General features: G+C 41.8%; 1 protein-coding gene across 7 annotated transcripts in view; it reads left to right on the top strand.

Moving 5' to 3' along the window:
• Positions 1-26,332, top strand: part of pxdn (peroxidasin) — a 235,530-nt gene extending 209,198 nt beyond the window's left edge. For 6 of the 7 annotated variants that reach the window (XM_080192074.1, XM_080192072.1, XM_080192073.1 and 3 more), the window contains 4 exons: positions 16,329-16,449; positions 21,506-21,644; positions 23,514-23,627; positions 24,148-26,332. In XM_080192074.1, coding sequence (XP_080048200.1) covers positions 16,329-16,449; positions 21,506-21,644; positions 23,514-23,627; positions 24,148-24,273 — 500 coding nt within the window. In that variant the 3' untranslated portion in view covers positions 24,274-26,332. Of the gene's footprint in view, positions 1-16,328; positions 16,450-21,505; positions 21,645-23,513; positions 23,628-24,147 lie in introns of those variants that run through there. The other variant, XR_013886990.1, reaches the window with a different exon arrangement.
• The last annotated feature ends 638 nt before the right edge of the window (positions 26,333-26,970 follow it).

Genomic DNA, 26,970 nt, shown 5'->3' with positions numbered 1-26,970 from the left:
ATGGTCACTGAGCCAAAGAGTCAACAATCTTGCGTTTATGTAGCTCCTTTGTTGTAGTAAACATAGAATTAGGAATGCAAGGGATCCGAGTGTATGTAGGGCTATGTAACCATTTAGAGACTTGGAAAGAATGAGGCCATGGAGACTTTAGAAACACAGAGACATGAATATTAAAACCATGGCACTGGTAGACTAGCTACCAGTAGGTCAGGGATGACGAAAGAAACTAGACTTTTAAGTTGGCAAATGGAGTTTTGGATGAGCTCAAAGGGGAAATATTAAGGGCAAAAGTTGCCGAAAGCCTAGCCAGAGGTGACTATTAAGAAGGTCTTAGAGGAAGAGAGGGAAATAGAAGGAGAATGGAGTTTCAGGAAGGAATTACATTTTGAGACCATTCAGAGTGCAAGGCTGTGGGTAATGGGGTGAAAGGAAGGAAGAAGGGATTTCCAGGGGCTCATGTTGTGGGAACATAGAGTTTTGCGTAGTTTGTAGTTAAGCTATTGTGCCTTTTTATTAATGCTTTGTAGCTGGAATGAATGTAAATATTCTGTTTCTCATTTTCTTCCTCCCCCCACCTCCCTATTCCAGTTTATGTTCTGAATACTGAAAATCCTGAGTTCTTTGTTACATCTGGGTTCAACATTATTCTACATACATGCTTTATATTTCCGGCCAAGTGGAAAGTTTTCCAACTGCAAAATGGTTTAGCCATTTATCAAATACAAGCAGGTTCTTGGCTGTGATTTAGTCAAAAGCAGTGGGACTGTGACTGCAGTTGTGTTTTCTTTTAATTAAATATTCAGTACAAAAAGTGTCAAATAGTTTAGTGTGTTTGCAACAGAAGGGAAGAAATATTGCAAACTGATCAGTATTTGAGAAGTGAAAAGACAGATTTTAGTGTTTTTGGTCAGTTCCTTTTTCAGAGCCTCTTGTCTCTCTCTCGAGAGTTATATTTTTTGCATGTATTTATTAAAGTACTTGTGGGATAGAACACACTGGCCGTAATCTTAACCACCTATCACGCCAGCGGGATTTCCCCATCCCGCTGCAATGAACGGAGATTTGGCTGGCCACTAAATTCTCTGACCTTGCTGCAGTGGGAGCATGGCATGAACAGGCGATAAGATCGTGCTCACAATGTTTTCAAAAGAGGTTTATTTACCCCAGTAATAAGCAATGTTCTCACTTAGCTAGAATTGTTGTTGCTCTGACTTTCATTAGAATCATTTGATCAAAGAAATCCTGCTCTTAAGTATAGTTGTGACGTTTTGCTGTAATGTAGGTGTATAACTGTTCATACCTAATGTACGTTGTCATCCTGATGTAATCTAGTCAGGTTTCTGACATTGAAGTGAAAAAATTGGAGGTAAGATAATGTTGCATTCTTCTGTGCAAAATTGCTGGCAGAATTGAACGATTTCCATTCATTCGGCCTTGGTTGGACATTGTCTAGACAAACGTACTGTAGAGACTGTAGCTGTTACTTCTGTTTGTGTTCACAAGTTCAGAAGGAGCCAATATTCTCGTCTGAAGTTGCAGATGTCTTAAATTAAAGGTGCAGCCAAAACTGATTGAGTTTTTATGAATGTTGCGCAAAATTCAATTTCAACTGGCACAACTTGATCATATCTTCGTATTAAGGTTGAAAAGAATTTTTCTAAAGTTCCTGAAATGTTTGTTTCAGTTCCAGTGCACTTCTTGCCACCTAAAGGATTTGCAATGAGAGCCATTGCCTCTGTGACAACCCTAAAAAAGTTTAGGTCTGAGGGAACGTCAACCAGACTGAATGCTGCCAATAGAGGTGCTAATCAAAAGAGCAGCAAACATTGGCAGCAGTATTTGACATCAGTGACGAGCCACCTAATCATGTGGTTCTGGTGAGACGACAAAGCAACAAATTCTATATATTGCTGAAGTGTCAAGTGGAAGTCTCCCACCTGGGGACAAGTTTTGTGGCAGTGGCAGGAGGTGGAGTATTTCTCGTTGTGGATATATTATGTAACCAGGTGTTTTGTGCCGTATTCCTTAGTGGGCAGGTTTGATGGTTCTGAAAGAAATGGCAGAGGTGATAGCGGATGCCTTCGTAATTATTTATCAAAATTCGCTGGAGTCCGGGGAAGTGCCGGAAGATTGAAAAACGGCTAATGTTACGCTGCTGTTTAAAAAAGGTAGCAGACATAGGCTGGTTCGTTTAATGTCTGTAGTTGGAAAAATGCTAGAATCCGTCATCAAAGAAGAAATAGCGAGGCATCTAGAAAAGAACGGTTTGATCAAGCAGACGCAGCACAGATTTGTTAAGGGGAAGTCGTGTTTAATGAGTTTATTAGATTTTTATGAGGATGTGACTAGTGTGGTAGACAGAGGGGAACTGGTGGATGTGGTGTTTTTAGATCTCCAGAAGGCATTTGATAAGGTGCCTCACAAAAGGTTGCTGCAAAAGGTTAGGGCGCATGGAGTTGGGGTAAGGTGTTAGCGTGGATAGAGGATTGGTTATCTAATAGGAAACAGAGAGTTGGAATCAATGGGTGCTATTCTGGTTGGCAGTTGGTGACCAGTGGAGTGCTGCAGGGATCGGTGCTGGGGCATCAACTGTTTACTATTTACATAGATAATCTGGAGGAGGGGGCTGAGTGTAGGGTAATGAAATTTGCTGATGACACAAAGATGAGTGGAAAAGCAAATTGCGTGGAAGGTGCGGAAAGTCTGCAGAGAGATCTGGCTAGGCTGAGTGAGTGGGCGAGGACCTGGTAGACGGAGTATAATGTTAGCAAATGTGAGGTTATCCACTTTGGTAGAAATAATAGTAGGAGGGATTATTATTTAAAAGGCGAAAAGCTGCAGCATGCTACGGTGCAGAGGGACCTGGGGGTCCTTGTGCACGAATCGCAAAAACCCAGTCTGCAGGTGCAGCAGGTGATCAAGAAGGTGAATGGAATGTTGGCCTTTATAGCGAGGGGGATAGAATATAAAAGCAAGGAGGTCTTGCTGCAACTGTACAGGGCACTGGTGAGGCCGCAGCTGGAGTACTGTGTGCAGTTTTGGTCACCGCATTTGCGAAAGGATATATTGCCCTTGGAGAGAGGGCAGAGTAGGTTCACTAGGCTGATACCGGAGATGAGGAGTTTGGACTATGAGGAGAGATTGAATAGACTGGGTCTGTACTTGTTGGAGTTTAGAAGGCTGAGGGGGGATCTTATAGAATATATTTAAGTCACGGTAGATAGGTTTCTGACAGACAAGGGAATTAAGGGTTATGGGGAGAAAGCGGGAAAGTGGAACTGAGCCACTTCAGATCAGCCATGATCTTGTTGAATGGCAGGACAAGCTCGAAGGGCTAGATGGCCTACTCCTGCTCCTATTTCTTATGTTCTTATGGCAGTTAGTCCTCCTTCGTCCTTCCGGCCACCACGTTGAAAAGGTGCCTAACATCAGTGACCCACTGTTGAAGAAAGAAGGTGGACCTCCTGAAAATGAGGATGGATCTCCAGGAGCACTCTGAGACTGGAAGATGACACCCCCCCCCCGCCCCCCCCCGCAAGACATAAAATCTACAGGCTCCATCTGTAGATGCTTCCCCCCACCGCCATTCGACTGCTGTGGTGTTCCAGTGTTGCTTTCGGCCTCCATTGCGAAGTCCACAGGCAGCATGATAGCACAGTGGTTAGCACTGCTGCTTCACAGCTCCACGATTCGATTCCTGGCTTTGATCACTGTCCGTGTGGAGTTTGCACATTCTCCTCGTGTCTGTGTGAGTTTCCTCCGGGTGATCCAGTTTCCTCCCACAATCCAAAGATGTGCGGGTTAGGTTGATTGGCCTTGCTAAAATTGCCCCTTAGTGTCGTAGGTTAGAGAGATTAGTGGGTAAATAAGTAGGGATGTGGGGTAGGGCCTGGGTGGGATTGTGGTCGGTGCAGACTCGATGGGCCAAATGGCCTCTTTCTGCACTGTAGGGTTTGTATGATTTTCTCTATGATTTTCCAGAGGTAGCCTCAGGCATTGTTTAGGGGAATCCTGACATCTGCACACCACGCCATGCCAAATGGATTTTGCGCTGGCATGTTTTCTTGCTTACACCACAGAGAAATAGGCATGGTTGTTCAGACCACCATATACACCCCATTAGTAGAGGTTACAAATTAAGTTCATGCCAGCCTCCAGTGAGTTTCCTGCTCTGCCGTAACAGCACGAGTGGAAGATCCCACTGTAAATTCACACCAGCGCAAAAGCAATTTTTGGGCCTGCTGCTGAATTCTCCCCTCCCAAGCTGAGGAGAAGTTAGCCCATCGCTTCACGAAGGAACATTAGTGTACTTGTAACAATAAAAACTTGCATTTATTTAGTCTCTTCAACATGGAATTGTCTGAAGGCTGACATTTTCCATGTTGGGGACTCAGGCAGTCATGGATCATGCACATGACATTTACAACAGAAGCCTTATTGTGTGCTTTAGCACTGGGTTCCCCAGTCATTGAGGATTGTAGTGTTCATTGAACTCCCTCCTCCAATTAGTTACTTAATTGCCCATTACCAATTAGTACAGGGGTCATGTGACATAGCACAACGGAAAGTGTCCTCAGTGCCAAAATGGGATTCTGTCTCCACAAAGTCAGTGCAGTAAACACTGCTACCAATCCTGTCATAGACAAATACATCTGCAACAAATAAGATACTGGTGAGAACAAAAATAAATATTTTTTTCCCCCTCTGTTGATTCTTTCACCTCTTCCACAGTGCAGACATAAGAACATAAGAAATAGGAGCAGGAGTAGGCCATCTAGCCCCTCGAGCCTGCCCCGCCATTCAATAAGATCATGGCTGATCTGTCGTGGCTCAGTTCCACATTCCCGCCCTCTCCCCATAACCCTTAATCCCCTTGCCTATCAAAAACCTATCAACCCGCGTCTTAAAAATATTTAGCGAGGCAGCCTCCTCCACTTCAACGGGCAGAGAATTCCAGAGATTCACCACCCTTTGAGTGAAGAAGTTCCTCCTCAACTCCATTCTAAACCTCCCCCCCTTTATCTTGAGGCTGTGCCCTCTAGTCCTACTGTCCTTTCTGAGCGGGAAGAGCCTCTCCACCTCTATCCTATGTCAGACCTAGTATGACAGCTGCGATCTTCAGGATTTGGCCAGTTAAACCAATAACAGTGCTACTAATAACAGTGTACCCAAAACTGAGGAGCCTCGGGTTTATCAGTTGAGGGTGAGGACTAAGTGGGAACTGGCAGGAGGTTCCCTCGCCCATGCTTCACCTAATACTATGAGACTTCATCTGGAGTCAATGTTAAGGATGCCCAGGGCCACTCCCTTCTGGCCGTAGAACTCTTGCAGTCAAAAGGTTGCTTGATAAATATAACTCTGTAGGTAGGACTATCTCAGACTGTCGCTTGGCTGCTCGAGGCAGCCGTTCAACCTTTAGTCCCCAGTGATACAGTGGTTAGCACTCCTGCTTCACAGCTCCAGGGAATCAATACCTGGGTTTGATTCCTGGCTTGGATCACCTGTGTGGAGTTTGCACGTTCTCCTCATGTCTGCGTGGGTTTCCTCCTGGTGCGCCGGTTTCCTTCCACAGTCCAAAGATGTGCATGTTAGGTGCATTGGCCATGCTAAATTACCCCTTAGTGCCTTTGGATGCGTAGGTTAGGATGATTATTGGGCTAAATATGTGGGGTTAGGGCATAGGTGAGATTGTTATCAGTACAGATTTGACGGTCTGAATGGCTTTCTTCCGCACTGTAGGGTTTCTATGATTCTATGTCAGGAGAAAGACTGCGTGTGCCTTCATGTGCCTGAATCCAGTGCCTAGGTCCATGCTCGGTGGCCAGTCGTGTTTTATTTCTATGGTTTGGTACAGCTGCATGGTTTGCCAAGCCAATTGAGTGGGCATTTATCAGTCAGTCAGTCTGGTGTCACATGTAGATCCAGCTAAATAAGGACAGAAGATTTCCTTCCCTGAAGAGCATTAAAGAATTAGTTGGTTGTCATGACTGCTTTTTATTCTGGATCTTTTATAAAACTGAATTTAAATTTTCTAGCTGCTGTTGTAGAATTTGAACTTGTGTCTCCGAATCATTAATCCAAGCATCTGGACTTTGAGTCCACTAACATTACCACCATGCCTACATACTCCGTTCATGGAGAATTGCTGTCGATAATGTGGGACATTGTAATTCCCCTAATACACTGCAGCTGAGATAGTCTAACTGGGGATTGAAATGAGTGTTTCTTGTTTGTAGAGCTTACTTTATGAAAAATAGTGTCTTTACCAACTAAAGTTAGAACTGCAATGTGAAGACTTTACTTTGCTGACGTTTGCGGAAGCTGGTCATGACCAGCTTTGAATTCCTTTATGTGCAGGTGTTACGTTGCAGTCAATAAGATGTTACCTCGTAGCCGGACTGCCATTTTGGATAGATTCCAGTATAGTTTGAATTATTTTTGGCAGTCTTATAATAGGAGTTTTCTCACCATTACTGTATAGAACAGTTGCAAGGCAGTGACTACATGGAGTTTATTAAGTGAGTACAATCAGCTACTGCTTCCACAAAGTCCCTCAGTTTATCAGATTGGAGTGCATTAACCACATGGAGCTTTACGTGGTTGCTTACAGCTTTTACTACAACATGAATTTTTTTGAAAACTGTCTATGAAAAAGAAACTAAATGAAGCTTGAAACTTAAAAAAAAAAGTGGTGGCTTTGCTTTCTCCATAATTTTATGTTTCATTAATTAGAAAGATTTATGGTGGATTTTTCACTTTGGTGAAACTTTCCTTTCCCCTAGAGATGTCGGCGTGGAGAATTTGAACTGCATATTCTGGAAAACTTCAAAATGTAAACCAGACATGAATATTTGTGAGGCGGTTATGAACCTCACGCTGATGATAATTCAGAGGAAATAAGTATTTCCCTAGATTGGATGTTTTTGTAACTCGTGCTGAAATAACAATGGAAATCATGTTTGATAAAGCTCCTGGGGTGTTATTAAAGAAAGGAAAGAACTTGCATTTACACAGCAACCTTCACAACTTTGGCATTTTCTAAAATATCTCATAGCCAATAAAGTACATTTAAAATGGAGCAGGTCACATGATGTAAGGAATTGTGGCATCTACTTTATGCACAGTGAGGAGCCACATTAAGGAAGAGTTTCAGGAGAATCTCTCACTCTTTTTCAGATAATAAGTGGGGTCATTTATGTCCAATTGAGAGAAAACAAGGGGCTGAAGTTAATGGATCTCCCGCTGTTGGGAACTTCCAGCCCTGCTGACGTTGACCCTTCACAGCAGGTTTCTTGGTGGTGGGGTGGGAAAGTCACACCAAAACGCGTAGACTTTGACGGGAACAGAAGATCCCAGCAGCAGCCGGTGGTTTACTGTTTCAGCCGTAGGAGAAACAGCCACGGGGTGGAGTGCGGGGGGTGGGGTTAGAAAATCTCGGTTAAGTCCTTTCTCAAACCAGATTGAGGATTCGTCTACAAAATGGCACTCTAGCAATGCAGCACTCTTAGTTCTGTGCTCAAGTGTCAGCCTAGTTTATATGCTCAGTTCTGTCTCTTGGGGACTGTCTATTGATGGGCAAAATTATGGTCTCCTGTGCTGTTATGACTCTAAGTCCATGACCTTCAAACTCAAGAAGTTAGAGTGCAATCATTGAGTTAAAGCTGGTATTTTATGATTGCCATATTAACCCTGTAAAACTATATCTATTCTTGAAGCATCATTTTAATTATTTTTGATTTTAATCCTTCAGTTTGCTTGACCATGCATGCAGTACTTAAAGTAAAAACTTTTTTTTAGTATCTAAACTATTGAAGCAAATTCTGAAGGAGAGAATTAACCTACACTTGGAAAGACAAAGTTTGCTCAGGGATAGTCAGCCTGGCTTTATCAGAGGGAGGTCATACCTTATGAATTTGATTGGATTTTTTGAGATGGTGCTTGGGGTGTGCAGATGAGGGTAGTGCAGTTGATGTAGTTTATATGGATTTTAGCAAAGCCTTTGACAAGATCCCACATGGAAGACTGGTTAAGAAGGTAAAAGCACATGGGATCCAGGGTAACTTCGCAAGTTGGATCCAAAACCAGCTTAATATTAGGAGACAGAGGGTGATGGTCGAAGGCCGTTTGTGTGATGGAGGCTCGTGCCCAGTGGTGTACCACAGAAATCACAGCCGGGTCCCTTATTTTTCATGATATATATAAACGAAATAGATGAGAATGTGGTTGGAGGGAGGGGGGTGGAGTTGGATGATAAGTAAGTTTGCAGATGACACAAAGATTGACAGATCAGTTAATAGTGAGGAAGAAGGTCTTAGTTTGCAGGAAGATATAGATGGATTGGTCAGATGGACAGGTCAGTGGCAGATGGAATTAAATTCTGAAAAGTGTGAGGTGGTGCACTTTGGAAGGACTAGCAAAACAACAGAGCATGCCATGAATGACAGAACATATGGATGATATTGGAATAGTATAGGTTAGATGGGCTTAAGATTGGTTTCACAGGTCAGCGCAACATCGAGGGCCGAAGGGCCTGTACTGCGCTGTAATGTCCTATGTTCTATAAGGAAGCTCAGAGGGATCTTGGGGTGCTTGTCCACAGATCCCTAAAGGTGGTAGGGCGGGTTAATAGGGTAGTTAAAAAGACATATGGCACACTTGCCTTTATCGGTTGTGGTATAGATTATAAGAGCAGGGAACTGTACGAACTTTGATTAGGCCACAACTGGTCACCTTACTGTAGGAAGGATGTGATTGCACTGACGGATGCAGAGAAGATTCATGTGGCTATTTCCTGGGATGGAGCATTTGAGCTATGAAGAAACACTAGATAGGGTTGGATTATTTTCTTAAAAGCAGAGAAGGATAAGGGCAGGGGCGGGGTCGGGGGTAGCTCCATGGCTAAAACTCAAAAGTGCAGTACAAGTAAGAGAATTTGCTAATGCCCAGAACGTTGATACCATGAGAAGTAAATAGGATATAGTGCACCAAGGTCATGGGGATGATCTTGCCAAAAAAAATTCTAGATCTCAAATGAGCGTGAAAATAGGACCATTTCACATCTATTTCTTCGGCAGGGCACAAACTTACAGTACTCTGTGAAACAAAAAAATGCTACATCAGTTTCCTGCCTGTACAGGGAGGGGGTGGGTCTCAGCTCACAGAAAAACCAGCAGCTCACATTAGAGGGTGCAATTGTGCATGTGCAACAGAACAGAGAGCCTGTCAGCCACCCACCATCCTGCATATCGTCCAGCCTGGTCAGCCGCAAGCTGCAGAGTGCTTATATTCCCCAACCCACCCCCGTCCCCCGCCTTCCCTTGCACCCTTCCCCATCCAGGCCCTGTCACCTCCCCATAGGCCCTGCCCCTTGACACTGCCTGGTGCCCAGTGGGCACTGCCAGGCTGCCACTGCCCCTCTCCCCCCCCCCTTCAGCTGACCTCCTGGGGGGCCTTCATGGCCTCCGATCCTACTGGCGAAGCCATCATGACAGGTCCCAGTTAACAGGGACCACACATGATCCTTGTCAGTAAAGACCTTCACCAACAAGGCCACTGAGGCAAGTGAGCCCAGACAATTACCCGGGCTCACTAGTAATATTTAAATCCACATTTAAGTAGATTTAAATATTATAATCAAACTCGTCCCAGAAGTTGATCTCACCAGATTTCCTGGGCTGATAAGATTGCAAAATCAGGCACGAACCCCATTTTTCACTTCTTGTGATCTTATCGGCTTGCCCCATCCATTGACCTGCAGGGTGAGAAAGTAAAATCGCCCCCTATGTTTTTTGAGTTCTTACATTGGATACAGCTAAAGCAATGCAGCTGAAGTCAGGGTTCCACCCCACATGGCTCTATGCATCCCCACTTCAAGTTTGAACTTTGGGGCATAGTGGGGTGAGGGGAGGGGTTGGGGTGGAGAGTGATGAAGAGATGCTGATTACCCCAAAGATCTACATAAGATTGATTAGGTCATAATGTTTTGACACTCCTGATGATTTTGCCTCAGAAGAAACTTGATGTGTTTAGTCCACAAGAGGTTAAATTCACAGCCACAGTTCTAGGGGTGTAGAATAAAGTTCAAATAAAGCATTTAACCAGGGCATATGACAATGGAAGTTTATTTAAAATTATTTTTGGGCTGGACTTTCTCATTCTTGAGAGAAGTCCTCGTGATCCTGTATGCAACGCAGCAGTTCCTCATAGAAACCCCACAATTCAGAAGGAGGCCATTCAGCACACTGAGTCTGCACCGAACGCAATCCCACTCAGGTTCTGCTCCCACAACCTCATGTGTCCACCCTGCCAATCCTCCGACACTAGGGTCAATTTAGCATGGCCAGTCAACCTAACCTGCACATTTTTGGACTATGGGAAGAAACCAAAGCTCTGGGATGAAACCCATGCAGACACGGGGAGAATGTGCAAACTCTACACTGGTGACCCGAGGTCAGTATTGAACTGGGTCCATGGTGCTGTGAGGCAGCAGTATTAACTACTGTGCCATCATGCCACCCAACTAATTTGCTGATTTACATTTGCCCCAGACTCTCTGAAGTGTTATTCAAACTGTCACTCAAAAAAATTGGAGAAGGGCACATGGAGGTACCTTTGCAATCACAGTGTCTAATTTATACAGGTTTCACTGTGGCCCTCCCTGGTTTCTGATTATTTTCAGACAGTTGCAATAAACTCATGAGTATAAGAACTGTGGGATTTGCTTTGGAGAAGTTGCATTCGAGTTGCTAAGAATGAAAAATTACCCTCTTTGACAACATTGCAAGCCACCTGTGTGAAGGATTATAGAGTCATATTTTTAAAAACTATTTTAAAAATGTTCCAATTTTTCTTTGAATTAAAAAAATGGAGATGGAAATGAGAAGGCTATTTGACTAATTGACAAGAATGATTCAAATTGGTATTGAAGGGCTGGATTTTTAATTGCTAGTGAGGTTGGGATCTGGAGTGCACTAATTTAAAAATGGCTTTTCCAGATGCAACATAATTTTCAAATGGAGATGGGAATAGCTCCATCTTAATTAATGGCCTATTTAATTCCCTGAGGAGTATTTTGAAAGAATGGGAAGGGTCATTCTACATCCTTTCTATAGTGAGGCAACCAGGACTGTACACAGGACTCCAGTTGTGGACTAATCAAAGTTCTGTACAGTTCTCTGCTCTTATAATCTATTGCCACAACTGATGAAGGCAAACATGCCATATTTTCAATGCAGAACTTGGTGACCCTTAACAATGTGCCCCACATTGGTGCGCTGCTTGTCGGGCTTGGTATGCACTTATCTGGAATTCTGTTTTTATTTGATAAGAAGTCTGGGAAATAAGGAATTTAGCACCACATCATGCCCATTACCTTAATTTTGAACGTGGCCACTTTGGCATTAGTGCTTCTGATCCTGAAGGTGCTCTCTGCTCCCTTTTGTCAAGGTCCCATCATGACTGTCATTTGCCTTTGCCACTGGTGCTGTGCTGGCAGCTGGCAGCTGTCAACTCCTAGAGCTGCTTGATGCCATTGATTAGGCAGTGGGCTTGCTTCTTACTTGATTAGGGCATTACCATTTCAAAATAGCAAGATAGAATAGCAGCACGGTGTCAGACCAGGAATTATCCAGATGTTGTCTTCCCAATCTTGCTTTGAAAATCTGGCCCAAAGGTTTTAATAGTTGCTTTGCAATAGCCTAGGAAGGCAAGCTGTTGTAAGGATGGATGTATTAATGACTAATGGCAGGAGTGTGGAGGCAGGGTAGTTGCAGGTAGGAAATCATGTAATGAAACCTCCGGTATATATCAACCCAGAATTGGTAACCCTAGAGACACTGAGATTGAGAAAGTATCTAGAGCCATGCAATCAAATGGTCAAAACATTAGATTTAGTACCATACTGCCATTTCAAAGTATACATAGACATGATTGATGTCGATGCCTGGCATTTTTTTATTGAGTAATTGATTGAATGCTATAAAATGGAGTTACTGCCTCACAGTATGGCCTCAGTCAACAGGCCAAAAGCTAAAATTCATTTTTTTCTTGGGTGGATTTTTAAAGAACATTCTGTTTTTTTGCATAGCTTGTGTATGAACTTTACACAGTGCCTTAATTGTTTGGTGCACAAGTTATTCTGTCAGATATATTTTAAGTTTGTTTATTTGGTTGCCAAGTCATCATCTGGCACTTGCTTAGGGTATGGCTGACAAAAGATGTAAAGAAATTTGTCTGGGTTTCCCATGGTTGCTGTGGAAACATAAATTTTTTTCTCAAGATTGTTCTTCAGAATGGGGCTATTTGTCAAAGCTGGGATTTCAGATATGTTAGATTTATTTGGCTGATGAAAGCAGCTGGACAGTATGCATCTATGTGGGTGATGAAAGGGAAATATGTTTGCAATGTGTTATACTGAGGTGCTTGCACTGACTGACATTGCAAAGGCTTGCCTGCAAAACAAAGAAGCTGTGGGGAAGCGTTTGTGTCAGATTCCCTCTACAGAATTGGGGTATGAATTAAACCTGTGTCTGGATCCTCAAACCACACGTTTGTTGTTCTTGATTTCAGTGCCTCGAGTGAAAATGAATAGAGGGTATTTATAAACCAGTAATTGGCTCCGTATTTACAGGGAAGTAGTAAAGGGTGCTGGGGAAGCTTCAAGAGGTCAGGGACATCGAGAGGCCATTTGCCGCAGAGAAGCTGGCCAAGTTGACAGGCTGGTTGGCTGCCAGGCTGGGAAACTGGTGGCCACAGCCACAGGGCTTTGGGATGAGTTGGAATGCTCCCCAGCAATTATGATTGTGGGCACTCTGCAGGTGGGTGAGGTTTTGGGAAAGGGAGTTGATTACGGGTAAGGCTGCAAAGGCGGGGGGGGGATTGGAAAATGAGGGTGGTCAGTTATAGAGTGGATTGGATGTGGGGTCAGCTGTAAATCAGGTTTTGGGAGGGGGAAGGGGAAGTTGTCCATTATGGATTAGAGTGTTGATGGGAGACTGATGGGTATATGGTGAGATTGAATTGTGGCAGAAAGGGGGTGGCAGACAGAAGGGGCTCAGTTAAGTGGAGAAGGCAATGGCTTCCTCAGGCACCTGAGAGAGCACAGCTACTTCACCTTTTCCATCAATAGATTAACTTGCATCGGGCTGTCTGTTGTTCTGTGAGAGCCTTGAGTTCAGCACGTGAATGAAGAATCTCTGTTTCCAAACCAGGACAGTCGGGCAGCTCACTACTCACTGAAGTAAAAGTGGAAACATGCAGTGTTGGGTTGAGGGCTTGTATTTTAGGATTTAGTCCTGTCCCCTCTCTCATCATGGATAATGCTTAATGTTCACCCCATTCTTTGATTTATGTGAAAAATTTCTGTGGTCCAAATTAGCTGCTATATTCCTGTCAAATGTTGGTTCCGCATTTCTTATTGACTGTGCTTTATTCAAACAGAAACGGTACATGCTAGAAGTAAGCTGGTTGGTCAACATCTGAAATAGAAATATAGGTCAACGTTTCAGAATTTCCTTTCTGAATTTCTGCCTTTTTATTACATTAAATATTCTGTTTCCCAGGATTCATCTCTTTTTTTGCCTCCATAACACTGCCGATTCTGTTTCTGGATGAGCAATGAACCCAAATCTACTGACCACAAATACTTCTCATGACTGACTTTCCAAAATGATCTGCCAAAGGCTAACCAAGTTTCTTTCTTTCCCTCGCCTCTGCTTGAATCATGATCAGTTCAAGATCACAGCTATATGAACGCAAGCCAATTTCCAAAGTTATTGTCCAGTGATGCCATCTCCTCAAGTAACAATGATCTATGAATTTGGACATTTGTGAATACAAGATTCGCTTTTTGCAAATAAAAAGTGACACTGAACTGATACCCTCTCTACTTAAGTCTAATTTTACTTCCAACCTTGTATAACATAATGAGATCTGGAAGTACCTGGAGTTTGAAAGCCAAATGGATTTCTAAGCACTTTCATTTGTTAAAACATAAGCCAACTCTTAAAGAACCATGGTGTTAATAAATGTACCAGTCATTTATCTTGTTTCCAAATCTGTTTGAAAATCATAAATTTTATTGGCTTCCTATCATGAGGTGCTGTTCAGTCCATTTGAGTGTGTAGAAAATCAGCATTCCCAACTCTCACTAATCATATCATCTATTCTCTCCCCATTGTCCCTCCTCATTCTAGATTTGATACTTTACAGTACTTCTCTCTCTACCTCTTAGTTTTTTTCTTTTCCTGAAAGTGCAAACTTATGTTGGAATAAGATCCCAAAATAGCCAGCCCTTCTCTCAATAACTTGTCTTGGTGACTTTGTGTGCCCTGGACAGTGAGTGCCCATAAGCCTTTCAAGCATGATGACAGGGAAGGAAGACACCACAGTTAAAACATTTAAATACTCAGCTAACACCCACACATGGAAGTTTATCAAAGTTATTCAGAGTAGGAAACTTTGCAAATACCATTATAGGAGAAAGTCATTCATTATTAAAAACCCAGCACTGCTGAAGCTCAGATGAGTAACTTAGCACAGTCCAAGAATTAAACCTGTTGGCCTTCCTGTGCTTCCAGTTACCAACTGAATTACCAAGTCACAAGGATGCCAGGTGTATTGATGGAATCAAGAAAATGGTGCTACCACTTGGCCAGGAAACTTGGCCCCTTGAAAGTGGCAGATGTTCTCACCAGCAGAGATCCTGGTGGTTTGAATTTTAAAGTAGGAGTAGGCATGGTAGGAGAGTGCCCAGTTATTGGTGAATCTTATTGGGGCTGGAAAGAGCATGTTACACTTTTCAAAAACTTACCTATGACAAACACCAGAAGCAAACGAGGGAATAGCATTCTCACTACAGTTTCACAAGAAAAATTTTCATTTATTTTCTGTTTGGTTGCTAACCATTTTAACCTGCCTCAGAAAGCTCCATTATTTGTTTTTTACAGCCTGGAAAGTCGGTTATGCCAAAAAATGTTGGCCACCATTTTTTAACATCTCCCCACTGTGTAGAAATTATGCATTTCCTAAAAAAAAAGAACATATTACCACATCTACGTGTTCAACCTTGTATACTCCCTGGTGCTCTATTTGTAAAACCATTTGGCCAGTCCCACTTCCGCTTGAGTCCAGTTTTGCGGTTGGCTGTACAAATACCTCATACTTCTCATGAAGGAGATGCCAGCAGACCCTTGATCTTTTGTTGCCTTCAAAGCTTTAACTGGGATCTAACTGGAATCATCAAGCATTCAGCTGCAAGAAATGTTGTTCAAGAAGGACATTCGTTATTGAACTACAGGGATATATTGATGACGAAAAATCATTAATGTTTGAGACATTAGGCCAAGTGAACAAATAACTTGCTGAAAAACCATTCATATGAAAAGGACAGGATAAAGCAACTAAAAGTAAAGAGCTTTTTAAGTGAAGATATAGAACAGTGGGGTAACTGTAAATAATGTTTCTGCTGATTTTTTTTATAGCCAGTAACGAGCAAACTACTTTTATGTCAAAAAGGCACTTAACACACCTTAGGCTCCTTTTAATTCGGGTGTATTCAGGCTACCCATATTTCTGTCTCCCTTTGAAAGTGAAGGGGACTGATAAATTAAGGAACATGTCTCTAAATTTCCCAGTCTGCTTACATTTTTGGTTCGTCGTAAATCATGTTAATGGTATCAATAAAAATAATTTTTTCACAAGAAGTTACATAACATGCTTTTTAAAGGTCGTGATCTCACATTCATTGCATCTGGGTCAAAGTGCAAGGGAATTGATGCATTTCAGTGCAAACAAACTTAATTTTGTCTAAATAATTAGCCTTATGTTATTGTATTGTGTTAACATATGGGAAGAGATTTGAACTGGAAAGATATGAAAGTCAAGATTGTGCAATTAAGAGAAGCTTAGTTGCTTTCCAGTATGTTGTAGGCTAAATGATAAATGAACTATTCTGAAGTGATTGTATCAATTTATGACCATATTGTTACTTTTGAGGCCAAAGTGCACATTTGTTTGCAAATCTGTTTTGTGACTTGAAGGACTTAACAATTCAAGATTATGACAGCCAGAACAGCAGGCAACAGTATTTTGTTCTGTAGAAGTTGACTGACTTGAAAGGAGAGGTAAACACTTGAGAGTTGTAATCTCTTCCAGAGTGGACGATGAATATGATTAATCTAGAATTAAAGATTTAATAATCCCACTTGCAAATCAAGAGATTAATAAAGGATAATTATATTTGAATCTGACACAATATTAAGTGACTATTATTATAAGCACATTTTTTATTGAATTAGTATTTTATTAAAATATTTTACTTCATTCTGCAGATTGCAGGACCAGAGGGCAATTCAATGCACTGTCACACCATTTCCGTGGCAGGCGTTCACCTGAATACAGCTTCCAGGATGAATCACCTTTAAGAAAATTGAAAAGCGTAACACATTCCAGGTTCATTTCAGTTGACGGCAGAGTTCTGTTGCATAATCTGTTGGTTTGTGTGTGGGGAGGTTGTCAGAACTGAGAATCAACTGCAGAGCATTTCAAATATCTTAACAAAGGCTGGAGATTAACAAAGTAACAGCAGCGGACTTTAAGAGAATTAAATTAACAATATTTGGCTCCTAATCCTAAACTAATCTGAGTTTAACATTCTAGATAACCCATCTATTTCTGTTATTGAACTATAATTATTTTTATGGGGATATTCTCAATGTGGCGGTTGCCTTTTGTTACTTACCCATACGTACCTTGTAAAGGAGCTAGACCATCTTCCTTGAGCTAATGATCTTTTCTGAAAACTATTGGACTCCTGAAAGTGTATCAGTTTAGATGATGCAATGCCAAAGGGTGTAGCCATAAAGGGAGTTGTGGGACTGGGTGCTTCTGTGGCTTAGAAACATCAGCCACCTTAAAGGGAAAGGCTTTTTAAAGGGAATTCTATTAAATTAAGTTTTGGAGAGTTGTGAATCCATTTTAATTTATTAGGGCTCCAAATTGCATTTGTGACCTTCGTGTCTGTGTCATCCCCTGTTACTGAGGGCAGACTGCTGTTCTTTTGCTGGGATGGCTCCACAAACCCCTGCAGGAGTCTGGATGCCCTTACATTTGATGTGGAGGGAGTTCATAAAAGGGGTAACCCCTTAGCAATCAGCAGTAGATAGATGTACAGGGCAAGAAGCAAGTGCAAAACATGTTGAAAGACGAGTGTGCTGGTTTAACAACCGTTAAATTCGAGATGGCCTGGAAGAGAATTCGTGGCTAGGCGAGAAAAGGATTTTAGAATGGTAGAAATTGGCAAAGAATGACTTTAAAAAAAAAGGGAAAATTAAAGTATGAAAGAAAGATGGCTAGGAAATAAAAACAGATAGTAAGAGTTTCATAATCATCTTGGGAAAGTACTGGGAAAACGAAACAAGTCCTATGGGTATGATAGCTTTCATCCTAGAGCCTTAAAAGGAGTAGCTGCAGAGATAGTAAATGTATTGGTTGTGATTTTACAAAATTTCCCAGATGCTGGAAAAGCCCCAGTGGATTAGAAAACCACTATTGTAACACCTCTATTCAAAACAGGATGAGGAACAGAAAGGAGGCTACTTAGTCTAATGTCTGTCATAGGAAAAATGCTAGAATCCATTACTAAGTAAGTAATAGGACACTTAGCAAGTCATAATATATTAAGGTAACGCCAACATGATATTGTGAAAGAGAAATCCTGTTTGACAAATTTATTAGAATTATTTAAGGAAGTAAAACACATTATGGATAAAGGGGTGTCTGTAGATGTGATGTACTTACATTTCCAAAAAAGACATTTGATATGGTGTCATTCAAAAGTTACTTCACAAAAAAAGAGGTCATATTGTACTGGGTAATAAACTAGCGTGCATAGAAGATTGGTTGGCTAATGGGTCACAAAAAAACATTGGCCAGCAAGATTAAGGAAAATCCAAAGGCTTTTTACACATATATAAAGAGCAAGAGGGTAGCCAGGGAGTGGGTTGGCCCAATCAAGGACAAGGGAGGGCATCTATGCATGGAGCCAGAGGAAATGGGCGAGGTATTAAATGAGTACTTTGTGTCAGTATTCAGCAAAGAGAAGGAATTGGTGGATAATGAGTCTGGGAAAGGGTGTATAGATAGTTTGAGTCATGTTGAGATCAAAAAGGGGGCAATATTGGGTTCTTGAGAAACATTAAGGTAGACAAATCCCTAGAGCCTGATGGGATATTCCCCAGAATACTGAGATAGGCAAGGGACGAAATTGCTGGGGCCTTGAGAGAAATCTTTGTATCCTCATTGGCTACAGGGGAGAAACAAGAGGATTGGAGAATAGCCAATGTTGTTTCTTTGTTTAAGAAGGGTAGGTAACAAGGATAATCGAGATAATTACAGGCTGGTGAGCCTTACATCAGTGGCAGGGAAATTATTGGAGAGGATTCTTTGAGACATTAAGTGGACATATTAGTGAGAGGCAACATGATTTTGTGAAGGGGAGGTTGTGTCTCACTAACTTGATCCAGTTTTTCGAGAAAGTGACGAAGATGATTGATGAGAGTAGGCAATGGATGTTGTCTACATGGACTTCAGTAAAGCCTTTTGACAAGGCCCCTCATGGCAGACTGGTGCAGAAGGTGAAGTCGCATGGGATCAGAAGTGAGCTGGCAAGGTGGATACAACACTGGCTCCATCAAAGACGACAGAGGGCATCAGTGGAAGTGTGTGTTTCTGAATGGAGGGCTGTGGCAAGTGGTGTTCCTCAGGGATCAGTGCCGAGACCTTTGCTGTTTGTAATATATATGAATGATTTGAAGGAAAATGTAACTGGGTTTGATTAGTAAGTTTGTGGGCGACACAAAGGATTTGTGGATAGCGATAAGAACCATCAGAGGATGCAGCAGGATATAGATTGGGTTGGAGACTTGTGCGGAGAGGTGGCAGATGGAGTTTAATCTGGACAAATGTGAAGTAATGCACTTTGGAAGGTCTAATACAGATAGGAAATATACAGGAAATGGCAGAACCCATAAGAGCATTGATAGACAAAGAGATCTGCGTGTACAGGTACACAGGTCACGGAAAGTGGCAATGCAGGTGGAGAAGGTAGTCAAGAACATACAACATTCTTGCCTTCATCGGCCAGGGCATTGAGTTTAAAAATTGACAAATTGTTGCAGCTTGTGGAGAGTCTGCAGAAGGATCTAGATAGGCTGGACGAATGGGCCAGGAACTGGCAAATGGAATTTAATGTTGGCAAGTGCGAGGTGGTCCACTTTGGTAGGAATAATGGTAGGAAGGACTATTACTTAAGTGGCGAAAAACTGTAGCAGGCGACGATGCAGAGGGACCTCGGGGTCCTTGTGCATGAGTTGCAAAAACCCAGCCTGCAGGTGCAGCAGGTGATCAGGAAGGCGAATGGGATGCTGGCCTTCATAGCGAGGGGGATTGAATATAAAAGTAGGGAGGTCTTGCTGCAGCTGTATAGGGCATTGGTGAGGCCGCAGCTGGAGTACTGTGTGCAGTTTTGGTCGCCGCACTTATGCAAGGATATTTTGGCCTTAGAGGGAGTGCAGAGGAGGTTTACTAGGCTGATGCCGGAGTTGAGGGGGTTGAGCTATGAGGAGAGACTGAATAAACTAGGCTTGTACTCGTTAGAGTTTAGAAGAATGAGGGGAGATCTCATCGAGACGTATAAGATGATGAATGGGATGGATAGGATAGAGGTGGAGAGACTCTTCCCGCTCAGAAAGGACAGGAGGACTAGGGGGCACAGCCTCAAGATAAAGGGGGTGTGGTTTAGAACGGAGTTGAGGAGGAACTTCTTCACTCAAAGGGTGGTGAATCTCTGGAATTCTCTGCCCGTTGAAGTGGTGGAGGCTGCCTCGCTAAATATTTTTAAGACGCGGGTTGATGGGTTTTTGATAAGCGAGGGGATTAAGGGTTATGGGGAGAGGGCGGGAATGTGGAACTGAGCCACGACAGATCAGCCATGCTCTTATTGAATGGCGGGGAATGCTCGAAGGGCTAGATGGCCTACTCCTGCTCCTATTTCTTATGTTCTTATGTATATAGTGTTCAATTCTGGTTGCCACATTACCAGAAAGATGTGGAGGCTTTGGAGAGAGTAAGAAAAGATTTACCAGAATGTTGCCAGGTATGGAGGGCATTGGCTACGAAGAGAGGCTGGAGAGAATTGGTTTGTTCTTACTGGAATGACAGAATGAGGGGCCACCTGATAGAAGTCTACAAAATTATGAGGGCATGGACAAAGTGAATAGTCAGAAGCTTTTCCCTAGAGTGGAAGAGTCAATTACTAGGGGGCTTAGGTTTAAGGTGCAAGGGGCAAGGTTTAAAGGAGATGAACAAGGCAGATTTTTTTACACAGAGGGTAGTGGGTGCCTGGAAGTTGCTGCCAGGGGAGGTAGTGGAAGCGGATATGGCAGTGGCTCTTAAGGGGCATCTTGACAAACACATAAAAAGGACGGAAATAGAGGGATGTGGTCCCTGGAATGGGAGGGGGTTTTAGTTCAGTCAGGCAGCATGGTCAGTGCAGGCTTGGAGGGCCAAAGGACCTGGTCATGTGCTGTAATTTTCTTTGTTCTTGTTCTCATAAGGATGACTGGTTATTTTTTGAGTTTGCAAACTGTTACTTTTGGAGTGCCATAGAGGGTCATTAGTCTAGGGAATTCACTTCCCCGTAGAGCAAAGGACGCTGCGTCACTGAATACTTTCAAGACTAAATTCTATTTTTAATTGGCAAGGGAGTCAACTGTTTGGGGAGGAGGGAGGGTGGCAGGAGTGGGCTGACTGGAGATGGACTTGAGATCACGATCAGATCAGACATGATCTTATAGAATGGTGGAGCTGTCTCGAGGGGCCACACAGCCTGTTTTTGCTCTTGTATAATGTTGGGGAAGCCATGTCTTAGACCAAAAGAGAGGCGTGGGAATGTCTTTAGAAATCATCAAGGAGATTAAGGTTGTTCTCTCTAATTTGCCTTTAAAGAAGTCATGTTGCAACGGAAAGCTTCCACAGAAGGTTCCAATCTAGTATCCCTAGGGGCGAATTTAAATATTTTGATGCAGTTAGCAAGTGTTCTTTGTTTAGTTTCTTTTACCTTGTCAAGAACTGTAGATCAATCGCTCCTTCATGTCTTTGTGACGTGAAAAAATTTGTTATTTCTTTCCTTGAGTTAAGTGTAGCAATAACCTGCATCATCCAGCAGCACATACAGTGGAATTTCAATTGTGGAGAAGGTTAACGTGGGCCCTGTGCAAGGATGAAATACAGATTTATTATGATGTTTTATTTTCCAATAGATGCAGCAGTGTGTGGGCCCTTAAGGTCTTTCTGGCTGAACAAACTAGTATGGGTCAAATTGCCTTGATCATCCGGAATTATTTTACTGTCTGAAATTGATCAGTACAATTGTGAATATATTAAGTAGATGCTAATAGCAAAATTAGTGAGGCACAATATACTCATTCATTTTAAAATGTCCTTGCAGTTCTCTGATGAACGCATTTCAAAATGAAAATGCAACCATGTCATTAAAAGCTGCCTCTGAAAAAGATGATGCTGTCATCAATGATTTCCAAGACTTCATGTCTGAAATGCAGAAAACCATCGCTGGTCTTCAAAATCAGGTGAGAATACACTTGGAGATAAAAGAGTTTGCATTTTCTTCAGTCTTCATTTAAATTACTGATGCACAAGAGGTAACAACAACTAGATTTACTGAAACCAAATTACAGGACATAGTTTATTCGTGTCACAATTAGGCTTACATTAACACTGCAATGAAGCCACTGTGAAAATCCTTTCATTGCCACACTCTGGCACCTGTTCGGGTACACAGAGGGAGAATTTTGCATGCCCAGTGCATTTAACCAGCACATCTTTTGGATTATGGGAGGAAACTGGAGCACCCGGAGGAAACCCATGCAGACACAGGGAGAATGTGCAGACTCCACGCAGACCGTGACCCAAGCCAGGAATTGAATCTGGGTTCCTGGCGCTGTGAGGCAGTAGTGCCACGTGCCGCCCAGTAAATTGTGATGGAGAATGCAGGAGGCTATAAAAGTTTAATGGTGTGAGAAGCTAATGCAAATGCAATTCTGCGCATAAAAATGTGTAGTAGCATATTTGGAGAGGGAAAAAAAGTAAAAGAAAATATATGCTAAATGTTTACAGTTGTTAAAAGTGCAGAAATAGAGATCCAGGAGAGCAAATATATGAAGGAAAGAAATTGATTCACATAGCACATGCTTTTTTGCTATGAAAATAACATTGGGGGACCAATTTCCAAATTGGCAAGCAACTTCAAGTACTCAGGTTGATCATCCAGTTAAGGGCGCTAATCAGATGACCAGTGCCCAGTTAATAACTCCTGTGCCAAACATGGCTAAATAAATAGGTGAAGAAATTTGCTTGCTCCTGCCCCCATCCCCTTCTTAATTAGCCCCCTTTCCAAAGTTGATGTCAGTGCCTGTAAGTGCCACCTCAACGTTCCTCTACTGTCCCAACAATCAGTGCAGTTGGACTAAAGGAATGAACTATACATTTTAATAACCCGGCAATAAGAATTACATTTGAGATTGTCTTTCTTTCCTGGTTGAGCTCTGCTCCCTAAGCAAGTCTGTCAAAAACAGGCTTTGATTCTTTGATTTAAATGTTAGGGCAGGCACCATCAGCAGCCTGATGTTTACTGATTCCATAGAAGATTCCCTGCTGTCTGCTTCTTTAAAAGACGTCAACACATTTCACAATCAGCATATTAAGCACTTGTCCATTAAAGTGGCCAACAGTGATATTTAGGTTACCTTTATTTTTAAGCATCGTTTTTATTTTCTATTACCAGAACTAACAAAACACTACAGATATGTTTAGCAACAAAGCTGTCAAGTAAAATAATGAAATCTAGGCCAGAATTTTAAGGTCTTGCCATGCTGCGCCTCCCATGGGCAGATGTTGCGAGCCATTTAAATTGTGGTTTACTTTGGCGGGTTTGTATAATATCCCACCAGACATGAGGGTTTGTAAAATTCCAGCTCTAGTTCTGTGGACAAGGAGAGTTTGGTGTCTCATCAAAGTGTGGATGATTGCAAGGGGAAATAAGTGATTTTCTATGTTGGACCCCATTATACCATATTTCCAAAGTGCATGACGTGCCACGATAGTGTTCCTTTGCTCACTTAGACATTCGCTGGAATTTTCCAGCCATTCCCGCCAGCTGGCTATCTTCCAGGCTCTCTGCATGTTTCCTGGCAACAGGGAGTGTAGGGGTGCGTATAATGGGTAAATTCCATTGACAGCGGCGGGACCGGGCTATCCTGCCATTGCCCAATGGAGAGCTGAGCTGCCTCCACACCACAAAACATGCTGAGGGTAGTGGAAAATCCAGCCCATTGTATAGTCCCTGTTTTCTGGGCTGTCTGGTTGTGGCTGATTAAAGACAGACAGTCATCATTTTACTTTCAATCGTGTCCTTTATTGCCTTTTTCATATTTTTCCAGATTAAAAAACTTGAAGGGCAACTCAGTAAATCTGGATGCACTGATGGAAAGGCACAGGAGCGCTCTGACAAAGAGGAGTGGAAGGAGGACTCCTGCACCCACTGTAAATGCAGGGTATGGCTGCAGATATTTGATGGCAAATAGGCGCTGGTCTGGAATGCGCTGCCTGGGTGGGTTGTGGTGGCGGTTGCCTCACATCCTATTAAAAAGTACCTGATGAGCACTTGGTACATCATAACATTCAAGACTGTTGCATGCCCTTTGTACTAGTGGTGTTGACCACCTCCCTTTGCAAAATCCAGGCTTGTGTATTTTTCATTCGTTTGTATTGGTCTATTTATTTTTGTTTTAAGAGTTGCACGGCATATATTTTCACTTAACTTTACAGCATCTTTAGTAAAGTCATTCATACTTTGACATGATGAAGAAGTAAAAATTTATTCAAAAAAGCCATAATTGATGTTATCCAGAGGTTACAGTCTGATTGATATTAAATTCCTGTGAGAAAGCAGATAATTGAAAACAGTAAGAGGCTAGTTGCGCTTCAAGAGTCCTTGCTGTACAGCTGGGATGCAGCGCTTGTTTTGACTTCACTAGTACTTGAAACAAAATCTCTTTCTGTTTTGCATTTCAGGCAGGACAGCTTACCTGCTTCGTTGAAACATGTCCAGCAGCCAGTTGTGCTAATCCTGTGAAGATGGAGGGCGCTTGCTGTCCAGTTTGTGCAGAACACACCTTGAAACAAGATGAAAGGTCCTAAACCCTCACTGCAGGACTAGAGGGGACGTGCTGTCCTTTCAATTGTACAGTGAATCATGATGTCTGGATGTCGGTGTGCTTTCAAAATTACCCATGAGTATTCAGTCAGAATTGCAAAGAAAACAATTTGAAGAAATCCCGAACAATATTGAAAGAAAATGCTCAAGTGCATGCTTTGCGTAAACTGGGTTTTAAATCAGCAACATGGTTAAAACATTTTATGTGCATGCACAATGAGTGTACTGTCAAAACCACAATGCAAAAGCATTGAAAGGGAAGAAGTGTGTTTTTATGACAGGTGATTTCAATTTGTCTGTCAGTGTTTTCCTGGTAAGAAGCTTCTCAGGTTAGAAATGCCAAAATGAAAATTGGTGCTACATGTAATTTCTTGTATATGACACTATATAGTTAAAAAGCAGGGGGTAACATACTTTAACATTTCCACACAACTTTCTTTGTTTAAAGGCGGAAACAGTCTCAAGGACTCCTCTGGCTCAATATATATTTGTTTATGTGCTGGTTTGCCTTTTGAATGAGCGAGGAAAAATGCGATGGAGGAGGAACGTTGAAAAAAAAATCAAAAGAAGGGTTTTGCATATTTCACTCCGTTCTCAAGCCCCAGGTATTTTGTGTTCTAAAAATCTAAAGGCTTTCACTCTCCCAAGGTGTTGAAACTTGTATGCAGGCTGTTCTTGTATTTACTAATGTGAAGATGTTATTCATACTTGTTCGGACGTTTGATACATAGATGCCTACTAATTGCAGATTGGTGTACATACTACATTGGGAAAAAAAAGTGCCCTATCTATTTCACTAATTGGCACTATATGTCAGTGTTCTCACGCAGTGAGTAAGATTGCCAATTATTTGTCAATCTAGATCAGAGCATTTGAAAAGAAATCTTTTTTTGTTTTGTCTTTGTGGTCTGGCTACTGAATTTACAGCTCTAACCATTACACCTTCTTGGATTTATGGCATTTTGCACTTCTTAATTTTTTGGATTACTGTTTTTATGTACTAGTAAAACCTTTTTTTTACATTGTAGTAATTTGTTACTGTATACAGACATAAGAAATGGAGGGGGGGGGGAGGAAGGGGAGGTCCATAAAGGGGTTTCTTGCTCCCTGATTATCCATTGAAAAGCTATGCTAACCAATGAAACAGTATTAAATGTCATTTAACATTTCTAACCATTTGTTTCTTTATTGTTGGGAAGAGTTTTTTTTAATTTATTTACTCAGTCAGATGTTAATTGGTCACTTTTAACCATTAATGAAGGACATCTTTTTTTAAAAAAATCATCATACCTCACCTTTCATCTATGGTGCTATTTGATTTTAAGGCAACATTCTCATGTTACTTTAACAAAAGTAACCATATTTGTTATATGCCAACCTCTTAGCAAATCTATGTTTTTAATATTCGCAAAAGATTTGGGGTAGAGACAAATCAGTGCATCACAGCAGCAACAAAACCTCACGTGATTTAAAATTTTTTTAAGTACTTCTTGGCAAAAAGATGCCAACTATTGACAGGAGCAGTTGAATTTTATGACATTCAACATAAACTTACTGAACATTTTATTCAGGGGTTCTTAGGATATAAAGGAGCAATGTAGTATTTTGAAAAATATTTAAGTTTTTGCTCTGCTTTTAAAAGAAAAGTCACTTGAGTTTCACCTTTGCATGTCTGTTTTATTTTTTTGTCTTGCAAGCAGGCAAAGTCACACTGGACCAAATGGCCTCATTTCTATTCTGTGTGACTCTCTGTAAGCTCTGACACTGATAAACGGATTGTTCCGTCAGAACAACAGAGGGCTATTCTACTGCTTTGTTTCGCTTTTTTTTCCCTCTCTTAACAACAGTGCTGATTTAGTTTTTATACTGACCGTTGTCGTCTTTGAATTTGTACACATTGTTCTGAGATTGAGTGTCTTAATAGCCATATTGCTTAACTGAGACAGAACAGGAACATAGCATAAAACAATAAATTTACCAAAGAGATGTTTGCACTGTGTAATGCATTTGTATGAACCAAATTAAACAGACCACATTATCTGACATATGCATTGTCATTTTCCTCGTGTCACTTGGTCACACCTAGCACATAAATAATCCATTTTCAGGTCCCAATCTGCTTTATTTTCAGGTGATATTTATTGGTATTCTGTTTCAATTCAGTGTCATTCACGATCACGTCATTTACAAAGACGAACTTATGGACTAGTGGGATACCATATCTCTCAACATCAAGGGGGTCAGAAAAGTTTTACACACCAGAAGAGCAAGTTGTGGATTTCCTGTGTCACATTAAATATATTCCGCTGCTTGCAACTACTATGGATTTGAGTCACCCAAATAAGTAGATAAATTCCAGAGAGCATCATCAAAGGATGGTGATGCAGTGAGTAAATAATAATTATTGAGCGATACGAAACCTGGGTTTCGAAATCCTGAACATCAGAAGCATACAAGACATTTAACATATTTGATGTCCTGGGAAAGATTAGCAGAGATTTTACCTGATGTTGGGATCAAATGTAGATCCGGAGCCCACATGAGCGGCCGGATGGTGGGGACAGCGGCAGTGTTCTCTCTGGTGCAAGTTCTTAAAGAATTGGAGGTTGAAAATGGCCAGATTTTGAGGTGCCTTCTCAGGAGCTGAAGACAAAATACTGCCCAGAGTCAATGCCGTTCTC

This window comes from Carcharhinus amblyrhynchos, chromosome 7, assembly GCF_965287045.1.
Source record: "Carcharhinus amblyrhynchos chromosome 7, sCarAmb.v2.hapA, whole genome shotgun sequence".
NCBI classification, from domain to species: Eukaryota; Metazoa; Chordata; class Chondrichthyes; order Carcharhiniformes; family Carcharhinidae; genus Carcharhinus; species Carcharhinus amblyrhynchos.
Note: the sequence above shows the minus strand (reverse complement) of the source record. Positions and strands in the feature narration are given on the sequence as shown.